At 43.6% G+C, this 25,688-nt stretch overlaps 1 protein-coding gene across 1 annotated transcript in view; it reads left to right on the top strand.

Moving 5' to 3' along the window:
• SLC1A7 (solute carrier family 1 member 7) overlaps positions 1 to 25,688 on the top strand; it is a 48,964-nt gene that overhangs the window by 12,082 nt on the left and 11,194 nt on the right. Inside the window, exons 3-8 of the mRNA XM_029618385.1 lie at positions 3,441 to 3,656; positions 5,478 to 5,520; positions 8,224 to 8,446; positions 15,571 to 15,670; positions 16,876 to 17,109; positions 25,211 to 25,405. Coding sequence (XP_029474245.1) covers positions 3,441 to 3,656; positions 5,478 to 5,520; positions 8,224 to 8,446; positions 15,571 to 15,670; positions 16,876 to 17,109; positions 25,211 to 25,405 — 1,011 coding nt within the window. The remainder of the gene's footprint in view (positions 1 to 3,440; positions 3,657 to 5,477; positions 5,521 to 8,223; positions 8,447 to 15,570; positions 15,671 to 16,875; positions 17,110 to 25,210; positions 25,406 to 25,688) is intronic.

A 25,688-nucleotide genomic window follows, 5' to 3' on the forward strand; every position in this document is an offset into this window, starting at 1 on the left:
GGTTGCCTCTGTATTGAGCTATGGTTGCTCCATTTCGAGAAAGACACAGCAGAACTAGAAAAGGAGCAGAAGAGGACAACAAAAAATGATAAAGGGGATGGAATATCTCGCCTATGATGAGAGGCCACGCAGGCTAGGGCTTTTCAGCTTGGACAATTAACCAGAAAGTCTCTTAAATCTCCACAAATCCATATCCCACTGAACTAGGCCTAGGATTTCTCTGAAAAAAACAGAACTGAAAAACGTCCATTAGGCTTTCAACTCAAAAATCCACAACTCCTCTAGGGGTCTCTGACTTATGTAGATACAGGAAGCCTCCCATAGGGGGCGCTGTGGCGTAGATGGAACGTTCCTCTCTTCTTTGCTAATGCATAGCCCTTCTACAAGGCTAACCCTTAGTAGGGACGCCTATGGTGCCCTATATAATTTCTATAAATAATCAGTATTCGAAATGTGTACAAGTTCGTGCCTACTATGATACTTTCCGTTGCAGTGGCATTCAGTTAAAACAAACCCTGAAGTTCCTTCCCCCTTGAGTTTACACTACAACAGGAGTTTGTTGAAAGACAAGAACTAAGTCTGTAAGGGGGACCCTGACTCTGCTTCCTTCTCTCTGCTGGCCTGCAGCGCTTTCATCACTACGGATCTTCTCCTTCACAGAGGCTCAACCTAAGGGGATCGTGAGCTGGCACTGGCGAAGCTCCAGTGGGATCTCTGCTCTAGCCAGCTCTGCCTGCCGATGGTGGGGAGCTGCAGGGCTCCCTGTGGGTTGTGCCAACTCTGCCTCGGCCCAAGAGTCCTCCAACAGCAATGGGGCTGATGGGAGACATCCAAGGGTACTAAGGGAACTTGGAGATGTCCTGGCAGCTCCGCTGGTGACCTTTTCAGTGCTTCTTTAGAGTCCGTAGTAGTTCAGGAGGACTGGAAAAGGGCAAATGTGGTTCCTATTCAGAAAAGTGGAAGTAAGGAGGAGGCTGGGAATTATAGGCCAGCCAATCTGACCTCTGTAGTAAGCAAACTAATGGAATTGTTGCTAAAACAGAGGATGGTGCAATTTTTGGAATCCATGGATTGCAAGACCCGAGGCAGCCTGGCGTTACCAGGGGTAAATCTCGTCAGACAAATCTGATCAAGTGCTTTGGTTGGGTTGGATCAAGAGAGAGCGCTAGATGTAGTGCGCTTGGATTTCAGCAGGGCCTTTGACATGGTTCTGCACAGATTTATGAATAAATGAAATGCCCTTGGTATGGATCTTAAAGTGAGCAACTGGGTTAGAAACTGGCTGAGGAGGAGGCGACAGAGGGCAGTGATTAATTGAGTTTACTCTGAGAAGAGGGAGGGGGGGGGTTACTAGTGGTGTCCTGCAGGGATTTCCAGTTCTTTTCAGCATTTTCCTGAGTGACATAACAGAAGGGCTGTTGGGAAAGTTTTTTGTCTTTTTGCTGACGATACCAAAATCTGTAACAGGGCGGACGGCTAGGAAGGAGTGGAAAACATGAGGAGGAATCTAGCAAAACTTGAGGAATGGTCTGAAGATTGGCAGCTAAAATGTAATACTAAAAAGTGCAGAGTAATGCATTTAGACTGCAAATTCCCAAGGAAGAGGTAGATTATTGGAGGAGAAATTCTTCTAAGCATGAAAGAAGAGCAGGATCTGGGAGTGATTATATCTGATGATCTTAAGGTGGCCAAACAGGTGGATAAAGCGACAGTAAAAGCCAGAAAGCTGCTTGGCTGCACGGGGAGAGGACTGATCAGCAGAAAAAGGGAGGTGATACTGCCCCTGTATAGGTCCCTGGTGAGACCTCACTAGGAATATTCTGTACAATTGTGGAGACCGCACCTTCAAAAGGATATAAACAGGACGGAGTCGGTCCAGAGGGGGCTACTAAAGTGGTCGGTGGTCTTCATTCTAAAGCATATGGGATAGACTTAAAGATCTTCTAAACATGCACACCCTAGAGGAAAGGCGAGATCTGATAGAAACATTCACACATCTCCAAGGTTTCCATGCACAGGAGATGAGCCTCTTTCAGTGGAAAGGAAGCTCTAGAACGAGGGGTCATGGGATGAGGGTGAAAGGGGGTAGGCTCAGGAGTGATCTTAGGAAATATTTCTTTACAGAGAGGGTTGTGGATGCCTGGAACAGCCTCTCATTGGAAGTGATGGACACAAAACCAGTATCTGAATTCAAGAAAGTGTGGGATAAACAGAGGGGATCTCTGAGGAAGTGATGGGGATTGTAAGACTACATAAATTGGACGGATGGGCAGACTGGATGGGCCATAAGGTCTTTTTCTGCCGTCATGTTTCTATGAAAATTGCTACAATATACCCCATTGAATTGTCAATCATTTTTACCTGTTTAAGTGCACTTAACGCGGGTAAATGGCTTTTAAAACCTGCTGTGACAGTATTGTTACATTTACATGGGTAACTCCTTTCAAAAGTCACCTGTGAAAGAGCAGAGGTAACAGGAGAGAGGAGAGAACTTGCTCCCAGCAGTACTGGAGTTTGGTAATCGGGGCGCACACCCCTCCTGGCACACTTTCTGTTAGGAACTCGCTGCATTGAGAGACTATATATATATATATATATATATTTTTACTGTGAGCCTGACTGGGTTTCAGTAAGATTAAAGAGTGGAGTTCAGTGATAAACTTACCCTGTGGGAAGGACTAGAAGTCAAGTGGCCCCAACAGTCTCTGGACACAGACAAGCAAGGAAAAAGACTTGCAAATTCAGCGCCAGGAGGCAGCCGGGGACTTCAGTCACTCACTTCAGCAGGTTTAAGTCTGAATCCCGGGACCACCACCACCACCACTTCCCAGAATCGATGTTTGAACTTTGACTCGGTACTCGGGTCACGGCTGGAGTAAAGTCACAAGCACAGACTGTTGGGCGAATGTTTTCCGGCACTTACTATGGGTTACTTTACTCTTTTTTCCCCTCTAGCTAAATCTTGCTTACTCTGTTGGTTTATTTCAAAGCAAATTCCTGTAATATCCTTTGCTGACATTTATTCTGTGGTTTTATGTTGTGCTTTCTCATTACCTAAAGTTTATTCTTATATTCTCTAACTGCAGTGGGTCCCGGGATCAAATGCAGTAGCCCAGCTTGGAAGAGAGTGGTCGCAGCGGCACTGGCTGTCCCCAGTTGATCACAAACCACTGAGCCTCGGCCCCCTGGGTTTCTTGTGTGCCATTTTCCCACCTTACACTAAATTACGGACATTTTCTCATTTTTTTGCAACTCAAGATATTAAGCCCCCAAATTTTACAGACCAAAAGAAGAATATGTGGTGGCCAAAGAATGGCGCTCTCTGCATTTTGGAGGTTTTTATATGTTGGTTTTTTTTGTGGAGGATGAAAGCTTTCACTTGAATGCCATCTGAAATTATAAATGGTGTTTTCTGTTTTTATTTTCCTCTCTCTGAACAGTTTAATGTCCGGGCTGGCAGCTCTTGACGCCAAGACCTCGAGCCGTTTGGGTATCCTCACCCTCACTTACTACCTTTGGACAACCTTTGTGGCAGTGATCGTTGGCATTGTGATGGTCTCCGTGATCCACCCCGGGGGAGCTGCCCAGAAGGAGAACCCAGAGCAGAGTGGCAAACCAATCATGAGCTCCGCTGACGCACTGCTAGATTTAATTCGGTAAGTGCACGCGTAACATCCTTAGGGGATGGCAAGTCCTCGTGCTCACCACTCCTAGTCTGCTCTCTCCCTCCCCAATCCAGGTATCAAGTCGTGCCAGTATCCCCCATCAATGCACTCTGGCAACCTTCCCCCCCCCCCCTTGCAGTTAGAGGCCCCTGGCCCGGCACTGCCCCCATGGGCCTGCCCTGCTTAACGTCCTGCACTCTCCCGTTCCATGGAGTGAAGAACAGACAGGACGGCATTAAATATGAATTGCCAGGCCTCTGAGAATGTTTAACAAGGCCGTGACAGCTTACCAGCAGCAGAAATAAAACTGGTGGGTAAAAGTTTGCCGGGTAGTTGCTGTCGATATTCAAAACTCAGCTTTTATCCGCATAACTCAAAGGTTTATCCAGATAACTGTCTTTGAATATTAACCTCCTTATGTTTTAATATTCCTAAATTCAGGTACTGAGGCCGTGAACATTTGTAAGTTCAAAAGTCCAGGTGCCTAACTTTTAAAGTCAAGAAACTAGGACTTTTGAATACTGGGCTCAATATTTTAAATTTCTGCAAAATTCTGCATTCTGTCTTTATCAAATTAATACAATTTAATCACTCTCTAAACTTCTAAACAGAAAAGGTTCGAACTGAAAGTTGAAAAATGTGTAAGATTTTGGTGCAGACTTCCCCCAGGAGTACTGTGACAGTGCACTATAATCAGGGTTTCTGGTTTTTGCTGATTTTACTCAGCAGATCACAGACTCTGAGGGGAGCGCCGAGCTGCAGGTAATTCTGCATCCAGCCCTGGTGTTGTCCATTAGGTTCAGCTGGGCTGCCGTAACTCCCAGTCCGTTAGAGTGCCCCATGAATACCTCGTACCCGAGACACAGCAATCGCAGAGTTGCAGTAATACATCCATGACAGGCGCCATGACAGCTCTGGTCCTCAAGAAGCACACGCAGGCCTGATTTCCAGGATATCCACAATGAAAATGCATGAGCGAGATCTGCATGCACTGCCTCCATAATGTATGCAAATATATTCATTATGGTTCTCCTGCAAACCAGGTCTGTTTGTGGCTCTTGAGGACTGGAGCTGGCCACCCCTGAGCTAGGACAGGTAACAAATTACTTCTCTCCTGAGCCCCCTGCCTTGGCTGCTGCCTCGGTATAAGAGGGATTTATTTATGATTCCTGTTACTTGTAGTCAAGCCCTGACGTGGCCTTTCCCCACAGACAAGGCTAAGATTTAGTGGCTCCCTGCTGCTTATTTGCTGAGTTGTATCACTGCGCTGCCGCCCTGCCAGAAGAGAACGCTGGCCTCTCGTGAATGGTTTTAGGAGGGCTCTGATTATTAACTTGGCTTAGTTTTGTTTAATAATGATAAGGGGTTATTTCTTCTTGCCTTCCAATTTTAAGCCTTTTTTTGTTGTTGTTGGGCTTTTTGTTCATTGCCTTGTCTACAAACGTTTGCTTTAGAAATATGTTAGATTTTAAAACAAGTGCAATATTGTGTCTCCTTTTTGTTGTAACAGTTTGGAGTTCTTCCCTTCTCCCTCTTTATTTGGAAGTTTATACATTGCAAAGTAACAAAACAAACCAAAAAATGGGGGAAAAAAAAGTCTGTGCCCTCCCCTGTGAGAGGGTCCAGCAGCTCATGGAGCAGGAGGCCCCTTCTGTGATAATCTTTAAAGCTGCTGTCCCAGTCTAGACCAGAGGGCTGCTGGTTCCAGTCCCACACATTTCCTGGCAGGCGCGGGAGGAAATACTTTATGCTTGACAAATCGTTCCATTTTCTTTTTTTTTTTTTCTTTCTTTCTTCCTCTTTTTTTTTAAGGAATATGTTTCCAGCAAACCTCGTCGAAGCTACGTTTAAGCAGGTGAGCTCGGGCACTTCTCTTATGTACAGGCACTCAGAAACCAGCATGGGAGGAGATTGTTGGTCGGACAAGCAGAAAGACATTTCTAATGGCTCGGGGACTGAAGCAAATCCAAGACTTATTTATTTATTTATTTATTTATTTAAAAACTTTTCTATACCGTCGTTTAGTAATGCACCATCACAACGGTTTACATTTAGGCACGAAATAGGTTCATCTATAATCACTTCACCTATAATCCAGACATCCCCAGCTGTAACGGAGGGCACTGCCATTCTCACTAGATTTCGTGGACTTTTGTCACAGTTCTGTGATTATTCAGGAAGCTTTGCCCACACTGGAGATGCCTAAATCCTGGGTGGAGCTTTAGCTTGGCTTTGGGGAATGGGTAACTCCCAACTTTAAAGCAGCTGCAGGGGCGTTAGAAGAATAATAACTGGCGATTCTCCGTAGTGCGGTAGCTAAGGTAAGGAAGGTGTTACTTATCTGGATGCAGCCATTTTCTTAGAGGCTCAGCTCCTCATGAGTGGGCCGATACAGTAAAGTCCGCGGGAGAGCGGGCGAACGCATGGGCCACTCTCCTGTGCGTGCGATACAGTATGCAAATTAGGCCCGGCAGTAAAAACAGGTAAAAAGAGGCGCTAGGGCCACTAGCGCATCCCTAGCACCTCTTTAGGGACAGGAGCGGTGGCTGTCAGCGAGTTTGACAGCCGACGCTCAATTTTGCCAGCGTCGGTTCTCGAGCCCACTGACAGCCACGGGTTCGGAAACCGGACGCCGGCAAAATTGAGCGTCCGGTTTCCAATCTGCGAGCCGTGGGCCTACTTCGAATTTTTTTTTCTTTTTACTTTTTTTACCCTTCGGGACCTCCGACTTAATATCGCCATGATATTAAGTCGGATGGGGAGAGATGAAGGTAATTTGGGGTTTGCTTTAGCAATGTTCAGTCCCACAGGGTCCTTCTTGATTCTCAAAGTCTAATAATAAAGCCAGTCTCACTTTATCAAAATGAAATAAGATCACCTTCCTTTACCTGACTCATAGGAGGAATCTTCTGCTTAAAAATAGACGTCTGCCAATGACTGCATTTATTTCACTTTAACTCACAATACAGAAAATAATACTGGACTGGGTTTACTACTGCTTCCATATAAGATCGCCTTTATACACTGATAAAATGAACTCTTTAGTTACACTGCTACCTTTTCTGGCAGTTTAGAGTCACACAGCAGGCCCTGTCTCATCTAACAAAAGGCTCCCCTACCACACACATACGTATACAAGTAAAGCTACCATAAAAGATACGTTGTACCTTGGAAATCAACTGCACAGCCACCTCATGGCTTTTTTCATAGGGGATTCTGCAAAGCAAGCATACTCACTATTTAAAGAGCAGGTATTTACACCCCAATATGTAAAAAGGGCTCCAGGGGCGATCCAGGAAACTATAGACCTGTGAACCTGACTTCAGTGCTGGGAAAAATAGTGGAAACTATTCTCAAGACCAAAATCACAGAGCATATAGGAAAACAGGGTTTAATGGAACACAGTCAGCGTGGATTTACCCAAGGGAAGTCTTGCCCTTGATGTTAAATCACATTAATCTCCAAGATTCCCTGAGCGGGGGTAAGATAAATCTTCTAGGCCATTTTTGCATTTGCTATTGATTAAATCCTCAGAATAGAGTCCTTGTATACAGCAGTGATGAGTGCTCAGTTCATTAACCAGTAAAAAAAAACCTCACTAGAAACTGGTCTGGTTCCCAACATTACTTTTACTGAATTGTTGAGCAATGATGAAATGTTCCTTACAGTTTTATCTTCATTTAGAGATGTTACATTCAAGGTTTTGAAATAAACTTGTGACTTCTTTAATAATTTAATTTATTAGGGATGTAGAAGCTAATTATTCAAATTCTTGAAATGAATCTTTGCTCTCCTCTCTCAAGGTGGAAACTTCCCTCTCATGTAGCTATTGAGTAGAATATTATAATCTAATTTAAACACAAAGTCTCATTTCCTACCTCGCCACAAGGAACTCACATTCTCCTCCAAGTACCAGACTGATACTGTTGCTACTTTTCTTCTCCCCAAAATCTCCAAAAGATGTAATTGAGCCCTAAAGGGGTTCACGCTGACTCCTTTCTCTTCTCCTCTGGATGATTGTAAATTATTCCCTCTTCTTGGATGCAGATGTTCCCAGGTTTCTTCTCTCCCCTTAAATAGGAAACCCATTAAAAACATAAAATGGTGTTTTTACAAAAAAAGAGGGGAAAATGCATGAGCCCAGGCAGGTGGAAAAAACCCTTGCTCTGCTAAGGAATGTCCTGAAAATTGGTTCCACAAAAATAAAGGAAAGCTCTCTGACTCCTTATCTGTCCTAGGTCCCATCATTACTCCTTTAACGCAAGAAAACAGGGAACAACCTGGAAGAAGGGTAACTGAAAAATCCACACATTAAAATGGTGGTCAGAGTATTTATATCAGAGGAGCTTACCATGTGCACTGTCAAGTATGGGGGAGCAACCTACCCACATTGTTACTAAGTTTCCTCCCAACACAAATGGTATCTTCCGTATGGTTCCTGGTGTACTTTGTGGGAAAATGCAATCAACGAATGCACTGCTGAGCAAGAGCATCGTAGAGTGTGATGCGATTTTCAGATCGCTTTGTCTTACTGGTTGTATATTCCTTATTTTGGCAGTACCGGACCAAGAATATCCCCATTGTTAATCCCAGCAAGCCCTCGTCATCTGACAGCAGCAGTCATCGGATCGTCATCTATGGGATCCAGGACGAAAATGGATCGAATATCCAGAACTTTTCTCTGGACATCACCCCACCTCCGTCCGTTATCCTCAGATCTGAGCCGGGCACCAGCGAAGGCATGAATGTCCTGGGGATTGTCATATTCTCGGCAACGATGGGTAGGTCCAGAGGTGTGGGAAACGTGACTCTTCGCAGGTTGTGGCATCTTTCATTGGAGCAACATAAGAATTATCCAGAAGTACTGATAGTACCCAAAGCTTACATGGGACTCATCTTTGGATGTGGGGAAGCAGAAACAGATGTTCTGTTTGTCTACCTACCTGATTCATGGAACTTAGGTGGCACCTATGGCTTTTTATTTTTTTTTTGGGGGGGGGGGGTAGAGGTGCTTGAACATAGATTTAGAGGGCATAACTGATGCTTCTTGTAACTTTCCTTAGCTACAAACTTAAGCTGTCATTTACAAAGCCATGTTAAGCCATTTACCACATAGTAAATTCTTTCTAATCATGCGGTAAATGGCCTAACGCAGGGATAACATGAGGTATTTGAAATACCTTGTGTTATTCTGTTTCTAGCATCGTCAATGTTATAATGAGCTTATTAGCATGCAAAGCATGTTAATCAGCTCATTACTACCCTAAACTATGCCAATCAAATAACCCAGTTTGCCTTAACAATCGCAAGCCAAGTTATTTGAAGCTAACAAAGCCCCCAAATAAACTTCCCTTTCAAGGTGCGAAGAAACCTCAGAAGTCTCCATCAAACCCCTTATCCCAGCTCCACCCCTGCCGTCCCTGGAAGTGACAGTCAGCAGGAAAATCAAAAGCTAAACCTTTTAAAAGAAAGAAAGGAGCTGGCAAAGCTTTAAGAAATCCCTCCTCTCAAATCTGGGATCTCGGTATGCACATATCTGAATACCCTTGCTCATTAGGATGGTTGCTTCCTAAGACTGTTTTCCAATACATTTCTCTCAAAAATCCCTCTCCCAGTCGTAGTTCTATAATTTAAGAGTTTGAATCCTCTGATTTTTTAGTAATACTTCCTACAAAATTACCAGCAGAAGTTCAGGGGGCTGTGACATGCAAATCCCCTACCTGAATATCTGATTAATCGTCAATGGACAGTTAAGTACTAATGGGTCTGACCACCTTTTCAATTTCATTCTGTTTCCTGGGTTGGCTGCTCAAGTTACATAGCTGCATTGTTCTCTTTTGGGTTGGTTTGTTTTTTCTCTGCTGCAGTTCACTTACAGGGTTGCATGCTCAAACCTCTATCTCTTGTGAGCGGGGGTTTCAGGATGGTGTTTTGTTTTTGTTTTTAATCATATGAGTAGACAAGCAAGTCATCGCATAGAGGCTGTTAAATGGCTTTCTGATGGTAAAAACCAGCCAGGCGATGTGTTCACATTGTACAGGAATAGTCGGCCTCAAGGACTAATATCAGAATCATCTGTTCACGCTGCGGTCACTTAATGGCCCTCAGCCCACCTTCCTAGGCTGAGGAGTGCTGGACAGGGCACTGGAGGCACCGCCGTTAATCACGTGGCACGTGACGCTAATGAAGGGCCATCCTGGAGAGGCAGCGCGCCAAAGCCTTGATTTGCACGCACTGTGTGGTTGGGAAATCCCGGGCCGCGACCTTTACATGCTTTGCTCTATGAATCAGGGCTGTAGGGGCAGCCATAAAATTATTTGGCTCTCGGATCTGGCTCCTGCATGCAGATGTGAGCAAGGAAATCGAATCCGAAAAAAAAAAAAAAGAAAAGTCTACACGGGCAAGAAGTTCATCTTTCACAACCTCCTCATAAAAATGTCCTGGAAAGAATATTCCTTGGCTTGCATGGTTTGCTTGTGCGTGTGTGCATACGTTGTGAAGAATGTGTATGAACTGGGAGCACCAAGCCATGAATTAGTGAAGTATGAGTGGTGCGGAAACCACCCCCTCTCAGCTGTCATTTGCAGCAGTTCAGAGCTCTGTAAATCTCCCAGATAATTCATGCCCAGTGTTTTAAAACCGTGTTTGTACTTTCGCAATTCCCTCTTCGTCTCCCCTGTCCCCTGGAATGAAATGCGCTTTCTCCTCCGCCTCCCACGTCACCGCCGGAAGTGCCGCGGGATGCCAGAAGCGGCAGCCAATGGCCCTGTCCCTTTGCTTAACGCGTGTTTCTTTGTTAGCATGTGCTTTTCTAGCCAGGGCATCGCCCCTGTATGAGGGCGGTGGCGGTATAGTCCAATATTTCAGCAAGGTTGGGGGGATTTAATATCCCGGTACTGGGTTTTGTTTTATCCACAATGGGAATCTTTTTTCCCGTTAGGAAGTTTAGTGGGGCTTTAAATTCTGCTCCTGTAGCCTTGGCATATATCAATATTTTCTCGATAAAGGGGCATTTGGAAGGGTATCAGCTTTGTCTGATCAGTCATTAGATATGTTGTTTTTGACTGAAAATTGGCATGCTGATTTCAATTTGGCTACATTGAATCTTGCCTGTCCTGATGGTTATACTTTTTTGTCACACAGCTGGTGCTAATAAAAGGGATGCGGGTGTGGTTTTATTTTATAGGACTACTATCCCACTACAGGTAATTCTATAGAATATGGTGAGAGTAGTGAGAGTCTGGTAGGCATGTATGGTGATTGGCTGTAAGGGCTGGTTTATTGCCCACCCACCCTCTTTGCTTTCACTCAGGCTGATTCAGTAAAAGTCGCGGGAGAGCCGGCCAGCGTCCGCTCTCCCGACGCGCGCACAGGCCACTCTCCTGTGCACGCGCGATTCAGGAGGGAACAACATGCAAATGAGGGCCCGCGGTAAAAGAAGGTGGCGGCTGTCAGCAGGTTTGACAGCCGACGCTCAATTTTACCGGCGTGGGTTCTCGAACCCACTGACAGCCACGGGTTCGGAAAATGGACGCCGGCAAAATTGAGCATCCGTCTTCCGACCCGCGGCAGATTTTTAATTTTTTTTTTTAATTTTTACTTTTGGGGCCTCAGACTTAACCTTGGCTGCACATTTTATTTTCTGTATCACGCGGGAATAACTAATAGGGCCATTAACATGCATTTGCATGTTGCGGGCGCCATTAGTTTCGGGGGCGCACTGTACTGTATCGGTCTGACTGCTGACTATTACGTCACTACTAGCTCATTCACAAAAGATATTGGTGCTAGGAGATTTTAATATGCATAAGGATAGCAGGCCCACTGATATATTTTTGGATTATCAGTACTGCTATCCTCTCTTCATATTTCTCAGTTTTTATATGGGGCAACTCATAGGGCTGGACACGTTTTATATTAGTTGTTTATTCTGGATTATTTAGCGAGTCAGCAGTCAGCAATTTATATTTTAATTAACCCTGTACCTTGGCCTGATAATTCTTTTAGTATCTTTTAAATTTTATTTTATTCAAACAACTTTGAAATATGAGGTTTGCTCAGCCCCATCTAAATTTACTAGAGGGCCTTTTGATCTTACAAGAAAGAGTGGGATAACCACAAGGATGGGATTTGCTGGGATTCAGTTAATGCGTTTGCTGATTCTTTTGTTCAGATGTTGAATGCTGTAACTGAGAAAGTGGCCCCCATTAAGATCACTGTCAGGATTTTGGGGCATGGTCGAATACTCTGGTATATATCGGAGTTTAAAGCTAAAAAAAATGGTTTTTACAAAGGGTTGAACAGATTAGAAAATCAGGCTATTTATCAGGCTCTAAGACAAGAATATAGAAACTTTTTCTTTTAACTTGGAGGCAATTTTTTTACCTCCCAGTTAAAAATCATCTTTAAACCACCCATTTGAGCTCATTGGGTTTGTAAACAGACTTCTGCAGACGGCTAACAGGGAAAAGATCAATGGTGCTGCAACTCCCCAAGTTTATGTTACTTTTTTGAAAGATAAAATGAACAATGCAAGGTTGAGCACCGGATTCCATTACTGATGAAAATATTGGGGAGGCTGGGGAGAAGGACCAAATCTTTGGTTCCATCATTTATGAAGAAGACCTGTTTGCCATCTGATGACCTTAGGAAGTTATAAAACCCATGTCAAACCTGGAATCCTTTGGTAAGTTATTGGAAGAAAATAGTTTTTATACAGCTAAAGGATTTTTCGCAGGTTCATGCGATTCTACAGTGTGGATTATGAGAGAACTTTAGCACTGAGACTCCAGTGGTGTCAGTCAGTGACTTTCTGATAAAGTCCATTGATTCAGGAAACGCTGTTATTGCCACATGTATTTGAACCTCTGATTTGCTGAGCCGTTCAGTATTGCTTGCTAGGCTTAGGTCATTGGGGGTAAGTGGGAAAGTTTTTGACTGGTTTTCTTCCTTCCTCTCTAGTCGTGAGTGTGGTGGGAGCAGTTCATTGGGAATGGTTATCGACTTGTCACCCACACTTTCTAATAGTTGCTTACACCCGTTATGTCGGCTATTGGATTCGTTTGATAATTTTGTAAAGCTTTTGCAGGTGACATTCACTTGTATTTTGAGGCTTCTGAAAGTCTGAAGGAAGCTCTGGATTTGATCTCTGTCCTTTGACAGTAAGTAATTGGTTAGCCAATAATGCGCTGGTTCTTAATTTGTCAAAGACTGAAGCCTTATGGGTCTCCAGAGAGCCTCGGCTAGTGGATCTGTTCTGACGAATCCAGTTTCAGGACCATGTACGGAATCTGGGCTTTTGCTTCGATTCTTCTTTATGCTGCCGACAACAGAGACAAAACCGATTCTGTTTTAAATTGAAGCAGCTTTGAACATCTTAGACTGTTACTTGAGCAATCTGAGTTTAGGGCTATCGTTCAAGCATTTATTTTGACTCTGCTTGATTACAGGAATTCTCTCTTATTTGGGAGTATCAAAGTCTAAGATGAGAGCAATACAATGTTTACAAAATTCAGCCACCAGGTTTGTCCTGAGGGCTTCTTACTGTGATCAGGTAACACCTCTGCTTTATCAGCTCCATTGTTTGCCAGTAGAGCAAACAGTCACATTTAAGGTTTTAAGCCTGATTTTTAAGTCATTGCAAGTTACTGCTCCATCATGTCTGTCTAATCTCTTTAAGGTTTAGGGCCCCAAAAGATCTTTAAGGTCTGCTGACAGGCATTATCTTGAAACCCCGGCAGTACACAGGTTGCAAGGCAGCGTTGCATCTCTATTGGCGGAGTATTACTCTGGAATAGCCTGGCATTAGAATTACGAGCTATATCTGACTGCAAATCATTTCACGAGGCATTGAAAACTTGTCTTTTTAATGAAACTTTTCAGCATCTGGTGACGCAGTGATTGAGAGATTGTTTATGTGAATTGTTAATGTATGTTTTATGTATTTTGCTGAGTTGTGTTTTACTGTGATCCGCTTAGCATGGCATATTGTTAATATAGGCAGAACATAAATGTTAGAAATAAATAATAGTGAGGCTTTCCGTGTAGTGCTGCTGTAAATATTTCCTATTCATTTAAAGCAAGTTTCTGCCTTATGCGCCTCAGCTCTAGGACCGTAGACACAGCATCTTTTTAGGACTGTAACCTCCTCCTGTATCTCTGCCCCTTCTGCTGCTTCCTCCTCGTTTCGCTCGTTACTTAGCCACGGTATGGCAGGTGAATGGTGAGCTCGGTGGTTTCTCTTTCTAAAGACGGTTTACACAGTAGAAAAGTTAGCCATGGAGAAAGGATCATATCTTAATTTTGCAGGTTAAAAGGCCACGGGGTTCATCCGGATAGGACACTGGAGACAGCCACTAAATGCCCAGCTCCTCCAAACATACAAGCACTAACCAGGTTATTAACTGGCCAGTCTGGTAATTCAGGACAACGCCTACTGGAAGGGGGAGATTTTGTCACCCAAGGGAACCTTGCAGAGACGTTCGGTTTGACGCCTTTGAGTCGTGCCCGGCACGGTGACTCGGGACTGAAAGACATGCCAGATGAAGTGTACGCTTAGTGGCCAGGATATCCTGACTTGGCAGGCTCGAGATTTTGTACACGTCTACAGAAAGTGCCCTTGTGCTGCGCTGGAAAAGGTTGGGAAGGGGGATTAGGAATAAATTGGGTGAACGTTGTTTGGTGTCGATCCTGGTCCAAATCGGTATGGTTGTGGGCAAGCTTGACCCAGGCTCTCTAATTATATCATGTGCTATGTGGACTCCTTGAAAACTCTTTTTAAAGCAGCGTTTAGCAGGTCACTCCAAAACGGGGGCACTCTCTTATACGGTATGCGGTCAATTGTCAAAGAAGACTACTACGGATAAGTTATCCAGCTAAGGTTAACCAGGTAAGTTATTAGGGATATGCAGTGGGATAAATGTCCCGCTCAGTATCCCTGAATGAAGTTATCTGGCTGCCTTTAGCAGATAACTTTAAATCTAGCCGGCTAACTTTCAATATTGCCAGTTAGATTTAAAGTTATCCAGCTACAGGTAACCGGATAACTTTGAACTTAACCGACTATATTTATTTTATTTTATTTTTATTTATTTAAGGTTTTTATATACTGGCATTCATGAAATGATCACATCATGCTGGTTTACAAATAAACAGGGGTGCAATAAATACATCAAAAACAGAAATAACGTGTCGAAGAAAGCAGTTACAATTAACAAGGACTATTGAACTGGGATCAGAGGAAATAAAGATAGTTTAGCATTTAAAGAATATATTGTATTTAAAGAATAATGTATATTGTATATTTAAAGAATATATTACATAAATATATTACATATATTACATGTATATATATTACATATATATACATATATTACATAAATATATTACAATATATTTAAAGAATATATTGTATTTAAAGAATAATGTATATTGTATATTTAAAGAATATATTACATAAATATATTACATATATTACATGTATATATATTACATATATATACATATATTACATAAATATATTACAATATATTTAAAGAATATATTGTATTTAAAGAACAATGTATTTAAAGAATACAGCTGTCCTAAGAGCCGACACACACACACACACACACACACACAAAAAAGTCCGGCCCAGTGGCCATGGTCTCTCCTTCCCTACCAAGCAGCTATGAAAATCAGGGCAGGGCACATCCCCCCCCCCCCCCAACTCTCCATAATATTACACAAAATCATCGGTCCTACATGTCCTTTCCAACCATGCCTCCAAAACGCTCGCCAGAACGCCTCGGGTTGATTTTAGGTGGGGCAACCCTTGTTTTGCGCCCACAAAAAGCAGCGTAAGTCTTTGCCGGTTTACCCTGAGCTATCGTGAAGCATAAAGCAGGTTTTTGCCATTTCTCTGCAGGTATAATGCTGGGAAGGATGGGCGACAGTGGCGTTCCCCTGGTCAGCTTTTGTCAGTGCCTGAACGAATCGGTCATGAGGATAGTGGCAGTCACCGTCTGGTAAGCAGCTGCTTTATGGTACCTGAGAACGTATGTGTGCATGGCCTTGGTCTATTCCTTTCAGGAAATATTTCGCCAATAAAAAATTGGAAAGGAGATGCAGTGTTCTTTGAGGATGGTACAAGACATGAGGCACGGTGGCTGAAGCACAACTCGATAGGAGCTTTGTATAAAAACACTTTTTTTTTTTTTTTTTTTTAAATGAAACTAAATGTGCACATTTTCTATGTTTCTATTTAACTGGAAAAAATGTAAATGTATAGGTTAAAGCCACCTAGTGGACGATTGTTGTTCTGCGCTGTTTTCTACTTCCTGTCTGTTTCATTAACCTTGTGTGTTGCTTGCTGGGTAAAACAACATTTCTTATTCAAAATTCACCCTCTGCTTCAGATCGTTAGTATCGTGCAGCACAGAATGACCTTCATATACTGAGATGCGGACTTCACTCCTTTTCTGGAGTGTATGCTAGACTGCCTCTTTTGATATAATCATCGGTTGTATCTGGTTGTCTGTTTTTGTAGAAATGTTTAAAATATGAACATAAAATCACTTATCCACAGCTTATTTCTCTCCTCCACCTGGCCACCTGCCCAACTCTGTTCCAGTGTTTCATTTGACTGCATCGAGGGCTATAATTTAAATGGATAAGTGGCTGAATATGCCACATTTCCCACTTAGATGGATAACTTTTGAGTTATCCGTCTAAATGGCTTTTGCATGTGGACCCAGATATGTTTGCAAACCTGGTGGATGCTTTGCTAGTGTCTTCTTTCTCAAGGGGAGAATTTTGGATCTTTTGGACCGTGGGAGTTCATTTTAAGACAGCCCCGCGTTGGTGGAAAGTCTGCCAGGGATATTTACCCTCGGACATTGCACCAGTTTTCAAAATTAAAGTGGGCACTTGCTCTCCCTTTGAAAACTGCCGAGGGAGAAATTATCCACGGAGATTTGCAGCCTCCTTTTCTGTGGATATGCTTTCTCTGAAAAACACCGCCCGTGCTTTGGAAAATGCAAACCCGTGCGGGATGTTGCCTCCCCTGATCTAAGTGTAAGACGGCTGACTGATTCCCACGTGCAGGGTGGGAAGTTTTCCAATTGCTGGTTTTCCCCAGGAAAATGGCTTTTGAAGCTCTCCCTCTGTGTGCAATGCATTTTGTAGGCAGAATTGCTAACCAGCGTGAGCATGTGATCTGCTTCTTGTCCAGGTATTTTCCATTCGGCATAGTCTTTCTCATCGCCGGCAAGATACTAGAAATGGATGACCCCACAGCCATTGGCAAGAAACTGGGGTTTTATGCTCTCACCGTGGTGTGTGGTCTGCTGGTTCATGGGCTGCTCATTCTGCCAATGATGTACCTGTTCATCACCAAGAAGAACCCCATCGTCTTCATCCGTGGCGTCCTTCAAGCTTTGCTGATCGCTCTGGCCACGTCTTCCAGGTACTGAATTGGAAACCAGCGTGCCTCCACGCCGCACGCTGACTGCAGGTTACCGTCCCTGACTGCTCTGACTCCTCCTGCCGCGCAGTCGGTGAATCGTGGTGATAGGAGAGCCATGTTGTAGGTAGGATTCTTGAAAATGTTCTCTGGAGGCGCTTCAGACTTCAGGTTGTAATTTGGAAGGGTAACTTTAGCAGGATGCCGGATGGGTAGAGGTTACATGGTTTCCATTTAGTCAGTTTAGTGCTGAATTGATCTGTGTGCAAGTCCTGGCAGCTCCTATGTCCTGGACAGACCAAAAGAGATTATGGTAGGGGCCGCCTCCAATATATTTTATATCCATGGTCAGTCAGAAACGTAAATGCAGCCACCTCACTGGTGGATGGCCCATGCTTGATTCTGTATGTAAAAGCCTTCAAAAGGAGAAGAGAGAACAGGGCATAAAACTGAGGCTAAGGGAAGGCTGCAGAACAGCAAGGCCAGTGACTTGCAGGAGATAAGTGGCAGAGCCAGGACTTAGAATCCACAAGGGTCATGAATTCTCCTCAGTCCCACGTGCTGGCCTCGCCCTCTCTGTAGATTAATGTCCTACACTCGGAGCACGCAGTCAGGCAAGGTCATAGGCAGCTGAAGGCCTTCCAGGTTCAGTTCATACCTCCCGGTCACTCTGGCTGGGTCCATTGCCTTCTTTTTGTAACTCAGGGGCTTATTTACAAAGCCATCCCTCTCGTCCCCCATTGTGCTTTGGGGGACGAGAGGGATAGTCTCTGATGGCTAGCGCGAGCCCTTAACGAGCACGTCCTTTCACATTGAAGGCTGCCCCAGATACCACGGACCCACTTTTTTTTGTGTGCATGGAGTATGTAGTTTTATTATAAAGGCAAGCACTGTTCATATAGATGGTCTGATGTATTAAAAGTCATGAGTTTAATGTTTGTACACATTTAATAAAAATGTTTTGTAGGATTATAAATTGTTACGGTTAGCAGGGTCAGAAAGGTTTAGATTAGTTTGTTTTTTTTTTTTCAAAAAAGGAAGCACTGTGGCGGATTTTAGCTTTGTTGGAAGTGTTCCTTGAATTAAGGACGTATGAACTACATCCTTAACATCCTCCCACTTCAGACCGTAATACTTTAAGCAAGACCGTTGAACGCTGATTCAGTGTACAAAAGTTGTCAAACTGCCCTATGATGGAGCATGTTTCTAAACTAGAAAGGGGGTGAAAACCCGCTCCATACAGAGGCTATTGCTTGGCTTATCGCAGGGTTATGGAGTGTGGCATCTAAACCTCCCAGCAGGCGGCTGATCCATTCTCTAAAAAAAAAAAAAAAAAGCCAGCAAAGCTTTCACTTTCAGACACCAAAGATGCCAGATGATTGCTAGAGGGAAGTTAAATGAGTGCTCTTGGTCGAGAGACTGCAGCGGCAATACGTTTGGAGAAATATTCTTTTTTAGCCTGGTCTAGAGACTTCCTATACACTTGGAGTCTTTTATTATATAAAGGTCTAGGTTACCAGAAGACCTGTTCTTCCATCAGGAATGTTCTGCTGTATGGACCTCCCTCTTATAGATTCTTAAATCATTAGAAAACCAGGGGACGTGCTGTCATGGGCAAGCAGTAATGGTTTTTATAGGAGCCAAAGTGTTCAGGGAAGAATGAAGGGATGACAGCCATAGGTCAACCAGTCCCTTCACTGTACCATTTTCAGAGGTGACGAGCTTCGGAAGCCAAAGTTCAAGTAGCTGATCTGTTTCGATATGGGGCTGTCTTAAAGACCTATGGTATATGGTGGCAACCTGAATTTAATGGTGCAGCCTTAGATCTCTAGCTCACATCGGATTAAATAATGGTCCGACCAGGGAGTCGGGATGCATACCATGAAGAGGAGTCCTCTTTCAGTCAATCATCTCAGATAAAAATTAAGTCTAAGGTGTTGCCCAATTTGTGTGTTAGCTCCTGTATAAGTTGCATCTACCCTAGAGCACTCATAAGAATGAGGAGGAAGTCACCGCTGGGACTCAGAGGGATGACATGCACGTGAGAGTTGAAATCACCCAAAACAATTGTATTCCTAACATCTGCTTTCATACCTAAGAAGGAATCTATGAAGGCCAAGACATTGTTCCTAAGGTTGGCTGGAGGACAGTATGTCAAGCAAATGCCCCAGTTAGACAGGGAAGTTAGAAATAGCAGTTCTAGTGGGTGGGGGTGGGGTGTTCTCTATAGGGGCAATAGAGAGGCCAAGCAATGCCTTTGCCAGAATTAGCAGACTCCCCACCCTGCTTATTCTCATGTGGTTTGGAAAAAGCTTCATACCCGGGTAGACTCATTTGGTATATGAGGACCGTATCAGATGGAGACAGCTAAGATTCTGTCACACATAAGATGTCTGGGGAAGTATCCCTAAGTAGGTCAGTTAAGACTGGGATTTTTCACCAAATTGATTGACCATTTACTAAGTTTAAGGATAGTGATGTGCTATCCTTACTTTCCATATTCTCTGGAGGAGCACTCTTTACTTGTACCAGGATGGACGTTCTCTTCCAGGAAATGTGATGATGGAATATGTTGTCCATTAAATGGTCATATTGGCCAAAACTTAAAATCAGAATAGATAAAGGTGTTATTGCTAGATAGTTTACGTGCCAGAAAAGATACTGCCTCTCCCTGCAGATTACCCCCATGCATTCTGCTACGGGTAGTAATTACCACTCCGTGCAGGTTACCCCCCCCCCCCCCACGCATTCCGTTAAGGGTAGAACTACCACTCCGTGCAGGTTACCCCCCCCCACGCATTCCGTTAAGGGTAGAACTACCACTCTGTGCGGGTTCCCCCCCCCCCCACGCATTCCGTTAAGGGTAGAACTACCACTCCGTGCGGGTTACCCCCCACGCATTCCATTAGGGTTCCTCCCCATGCAGAAATGTTACAGCTAAAGTTAACATAATTTTTGTTATTACCAACCTCAAGTCTTTATAGTAATATAGCAATTAATAATGTTGGGCAACGAGAATTTTCAGATCAGTTTAGACAGGTTGGATTGGGAGTAAAGTTAGGGTTATTTATTTATTTATTTATTATCATTTCTTGCATATTATGGAGGGGATGCTGGAATGCAGTGGGCAGCATCATCTCCGTTTCATATAATGTATATGCGAGGCTTTCTTCTAGCTGATTTGTTTCTGAACAAAACTCGGGTAGAAGGAGCTGGTGGAAGCACAAGGCTCCCCTCTTCCTTTAAAGGCCGGGCAGCCGACTGGATGTCGTCCCGGATCCCCTCTTTTTCCCTAGCGGACCTCGCTTTCTTTGCAGCTGCCTGTAAAGTTAACGACTCTGACTTCGGACAGGCAAGATAAACGGGCGGTGTGTGCAGCTGTGGAACGAGAGGAAGCTTTTTGTCTAATGACTCAATCGTCTCGTTTCCACGTGCGGCCTGGGACTGTTACTTTAACACAAGGCAACACGGCGAGAACGAAAACATCTCGCAAAGAAACGAAGGGAACAAGGGAGGTTTTCTAGGAATTACATAGGGTCCTTTGTTTTTAGTTTTTATTATTTTTTCCTGGGGATTTCTATAATATAACAAAAAAAATTAGTGGAAAAATGACTGATATAATATGCAGGAGGAAAATCAACCAAAAAAATCTTTTTTTTTTTTTTAAATTCTAACAGTGAAATTCCCAGGCAAAAATAAAGTAAACTGAAAAGGAAGAGTCCTAGATATACAGCAACACCCCAGGAATAACATTGAACGAGCCAGATCTGCCCTATGGTCCTTATCCGTTGGCGTCCTTCCCAACTGGGTGCATGAAACAGGAGAGGTGGCAGCTCTGGGCTTGTTTGCAAGCTCTCAGATTCACCACCAGCAGTTTCATCCTCTCATCAGGCCCATTCCAGCTCGGATTAATTTAATAAAACTTTGGTGCATGGCATCTCAGGATATGTTACATTGAAAAACCCTCTTTCTCCTTCCAGCCCGGAAATACTCGCTAAAAATTATAAACCGCAACTCAGATACAGATTTTAATCCGTGCATGGTTCTGTATAATGCTCCCTTCCCCTCCCCCACATGGATTAATAATCCAATTAAGGGTGTAGAGATGGCCTGCACCCGTGCAACTCTGGCTGGGAACAGGCTGAGAGGGGCACCTGGACGTGCTGCTGTTATGCCCCAGTGCTCAATTTCCTCTAAGTATGTTGATGGAAATATCCAGGTGTGCTGGGAGAAGAATTATTAGACAGAAGTAATTAGTTCCATGCATTTGACCCGACATGAGCCGACATGGTCCGTGCTTCCTCCCTGTCCTTCCCGTGCCCTTGGTCCGCACCTCCAGCTCCTCTTCCCTGCACAACGCACCAGTATGGGAACAAGGCCACGGCTTTCTTAGCCCAGCAATTACTATTAGCAGTCATCGTTAGAAAAGCACAGCCCAGACCTCACCAAGGGCGGCTTGCAATTATTACTTTTTGTTTAAGCTTTTATTTAAAATTGATGTTGGTACAAAAATACAGGCAGCAGTAGCCCCTTAAGCTTCCAGTTACAAATACACAGCTGTAACAAATACAGCGGCCCATGTGATGCTTTTATTTTAACAGGGCCTTCCTGATTATCCCTCAGAGGACACAGGAGCCATCTGCTGCTCTGTGCCAGTTAAATCTCGCTGCCTTCTTTAATCCTATAGGTAGTGCCTGCCTTCTCAGCTCTTACTCCATGGCCACCCAATCCGATGACTGCTACTTAGCCCTGGCAGTACTTATTTTGTTTGTCTGTTGTTAAGCCCCTGTCAGAAGGATCAGTTTAATCCAGTTCTGGTTTTATTCTGTTGCATGCAGGGGCTGGCATTTCCACCAGTACCCTACTGATCTCCCTAAGATAATGAGAACTACGAACCCCTGCATGCATTGGGGTAAAGCCAGGACTGGATTAGCCTGATCCCTGTGGCATGGAGCCAGTGAGCAACTCAAGTCTAGGAAGCATACTGATGCCAGTCAGAGAAGGTTTCCTAACGTTTCGTGTGTGAGCGTTGTCTCAAAATCTCTCTCGTCCTGGATGTAGAAACTCCCACCAGGTCACATGACTGCGCTTTTCACCTGTGCAGGAGTGTTATTGTTTTGGTTTAGGTTGAAAGGAGAGCCAAGGCCCATGGAGTAAAGCCTTATGATTGCTAAACTGCCCATCCATGTGATAATCCCAGGGATGGTTATTCCCCCCTTCCTGTGCATCTGCTGCCAATTCAGGTCATTTCCCAAGCTCTGTATGCATACAAAACCCGGTGTTGTGCCTGTAAATCGGGTTCTAAGAGCAGCCTGGGCTCAGTGCACGTAAAAGTGTGCGCGCAGAACTTTACGTGTCCTGGGGAGGGGCCGAGGGGAGGGAAGTGGCGGGCAGAGTCGAGACTTACACACATACTGTTTGATTTTTAAAAACGTGCATGCACGTTCGCCCTCACAAGCTATGCCCTGCGAAAAACAGGTTTGGCTTTGTGTGAGGTACTAAGTATGTGTAACCAGATTAAGTTTGCTTTGAAAATGCTGGCTCGAGTTACAGGCAGATTTTAGCTCTACGCGCACGGTCGTAAAATTACCCTCCCTCTTCCCCATCCAACCTTTAGTGATCAGCTCAGGATCACTGGGTTAGCAACTTCCTCCACAGCCAATGGATTCTATCTTTGGATCCAGTGCAGGGTTCAGCATCCATTATTTAGAGCAAGCGTTTAACGGTGCATGATCAAAGCTTCCCTCCCTCCGTGTCGATGCATTAATGACTGCATTTTTTGCTGTATTTTACACAGTCACCCAGAGCCTCTGCTGGAGGGGCCCTGTTATGAATGTGAAGAAATCATAAATGAATAAATGCTGGATTGGAATTCTTACGGGAAAAGCACTGTCTGTACTGGAGATACTCGCTCTAAATTGTCAAGCAGGATTGTCTGCTTATCAGTGCTGGCATTAAAAAGGATTTCACAATTCAAAATATATACAGCAAAAAAGTTACTCCAGTTATTAGGCATCCATATAAAAAAAAAAAAAGAGGAGCAACAGCATTCAAAACTAATTTTTCGAAGATGATTGTTTTATATGTTTATGTTTACTGTAACCCACTGAGCTCTGTGGCTCAGCAGGCTATACATTTTATAAATAAATACATAAAATAAATATTGAGGTATCCAGACATTTATTTTTATAAAGGTAGTATCAGAGTAACTCTAGTGCCAAGTCTCAGTCTAAAAACCTTTTGCCATGCAATGGGCTTTCAGTCCAATCTTGCATGGCCCTGCTACATCATTTACCAGCAAAAATATCCTATACACCACGATGTTTCAACAATAAAGATATTATCTGCATCAGGAGGAATCTAAAAGAGAAACACATCATTTAAAACACTCTCATAATCCTAATCCTCATCTTCTGTGCAAAGAATTAACAATGCCTTGATGACCTCTTACAAACACACACTCTCCTCTTAGTCTTCATGAAAGTGGCGGAATGACCACCCAAACGTTTAAAATAAATGGAAATCCCACCTGCCCAGCCTATCCAGTCCCACAAACATCATTAAAAAAAAACCAAAAAGCAAAACTGCTCTTCCCTATGTGCATACAAAAATAAACCGGAATGTTACCCGTAAGATACAAGAAAGCAGAGACCTACAGGTTCTACTGACTGTAACCGATACATCCCTGATTGTGCCAAACAGATCAGCGAGACATCGAAGTTACAGCGGGAAATGATTGATTAGAGAAGTGCCGTGGAAGACTGGGCCTAAAACCCTTGGGTAGGAAAAGGTTTTTAGATTAAAAGTAGACACCAGAATTACTCTGAAGCCAATTACTCTGAAGCCACCTTGATTAAACATTTGGATACCTCAATATAGTTATAATCATATAAAAAAAAAAAAAAAGCTTTAAATAAATAAATAAATAAAAATAAATCTTTGAAAAAGTAGGTTACAGCGTTGTTGCTCCTCTTTTTTTTTTATTTATATAGATTAAAAAAAGATTTAGCATCATAAAAAAAAAAGTTTAAACCTAAAGAAGATTTCACATAAAGCTTTCCCCTAATCCATGAAAGGCTGAGCTTAAGGGATCAAGTTATATTCAGTTGTTTTCTGTTTAAAAAGTGGTAGCGGACATCGTATGTCATGTTTGTGACTGGGCTTTTATTTCAGAATCTGACTGGTTCTCCAGTTAACAATAAGAAGTGGCGGCGTGGTTGTTTCTTGGCCAGCGAATTGGACTCTTTACTCTACAGACAAGCACCATCGATCCTCTGTCTAATCTGAATATACCGCTTTTAACAAAATCAGTTTAATGGACTCGGGCTGCGGTCCCAAAATATTATAATCAAGTACAGTCATCATAAAACGTTAGTGCTACTATTAGACATTTATATATAGTACTACAAGGTGTACACAGCTCTGTACAGACATAAGAGAGTCCCTGCTTAGTGAAGCTTAGTTGAGTCGGCGGACAGACCCGGGATCTTTGCCTTCTGGAGTCTAAAAGGGAGAACAATCGGAGAGGTGGCTGCTAGGATCACAAAATTATTTTTTGTTATCTTGGTACCGTCAGCAGTTAATTGTAGTGGGCTGACGCCCATCTAGAGATGAGTGAAAACGGGCAGCTTTCTCCCTGATTCCGTTCCCTGGAAATAGGGAATTTTCCCCCAGTTCACAGGTGAAATACGGCCCTTTTTTCCCTCCTGAATGGTCATTACAGCAAGATGTGTTCCGGACTGATGGAAACAGCGTGCACGAGGTTGGGTTGTCAGCTTTAGCTCCATGCCACTGGTTTTAAACCGATTTTTAAACTTGCAGATAAATTCAAGCTCTGCGGATTTTGGGCGACTTGTGCTGAATGTATCCGCAGACCTAATTCTGCAAAGCCTACACATCTTTCATTCTGGCCTGTAAAATCTTTTTTTTTTTTTTTAAAGCCAGTGTGGCTAGCAAACTGTTTTCTGAAGAAGGTAGCTTCAAAGGGAGTAATGGCAAGTTGTAACTGAATTCATCAGCTAGCATGGCGGAAGAGTGACGTTTGTACCTTTAAACCTCATTCTCGTAATCTTTGAGAACTGAGTCATTTTGTCGTGTTTTGCAGCTCTGCCACCCTGCCCATTACATTCAAGTGTTTACTGGAAAACAATCACATTGATCGACGGATTGCCAGGTTTGTGCTGCCCGTGGGAGCCACGATCAACATGGACGGAACTGCGCTCTACGAAGCAGTGGCTGCCATCTTCATAGCGCAAGTAAACGACTACGACCTGGACTTTGGACAAATCATTACCATAAGGTACCCTTGGTCCAATATTTCAGCTCCCACCTTGGTGGTCCGCAAACCTAAACATCCCATCAGGGTCAAGCAGTGCAGAAATGATCCCTATGAGTCCATTGTTACATGACTTACACTGGATAAGCCACAGGCAGAAGCCTAACTCCAAAGTCGTCGTGACCTTGGGGAAGACCATTTCCAAAGTCAGGAAAATAGCAATTTATCCATTTAAACTGGCCTGTCTGAAAACCGCCTTGGCTGCCCAATGAAAGAGAGGCGTTCCTGGGAGCGCATTGAGGCGGGA

This window comes from Rhinatrema bivittatum, chromosome 10 (assembly GCF_901001135.1).
Source record: "Rhinatrema bivittatum chromosome 10, aRhiBiv1.1, whole genome shotgun sequence".
NCBI lineage: Eukaryota > Metazoa > Chordata > Amphibia > Gymnophiona > Rhinatrematidae > Rhinatrema > Rhinatrema bivittatum.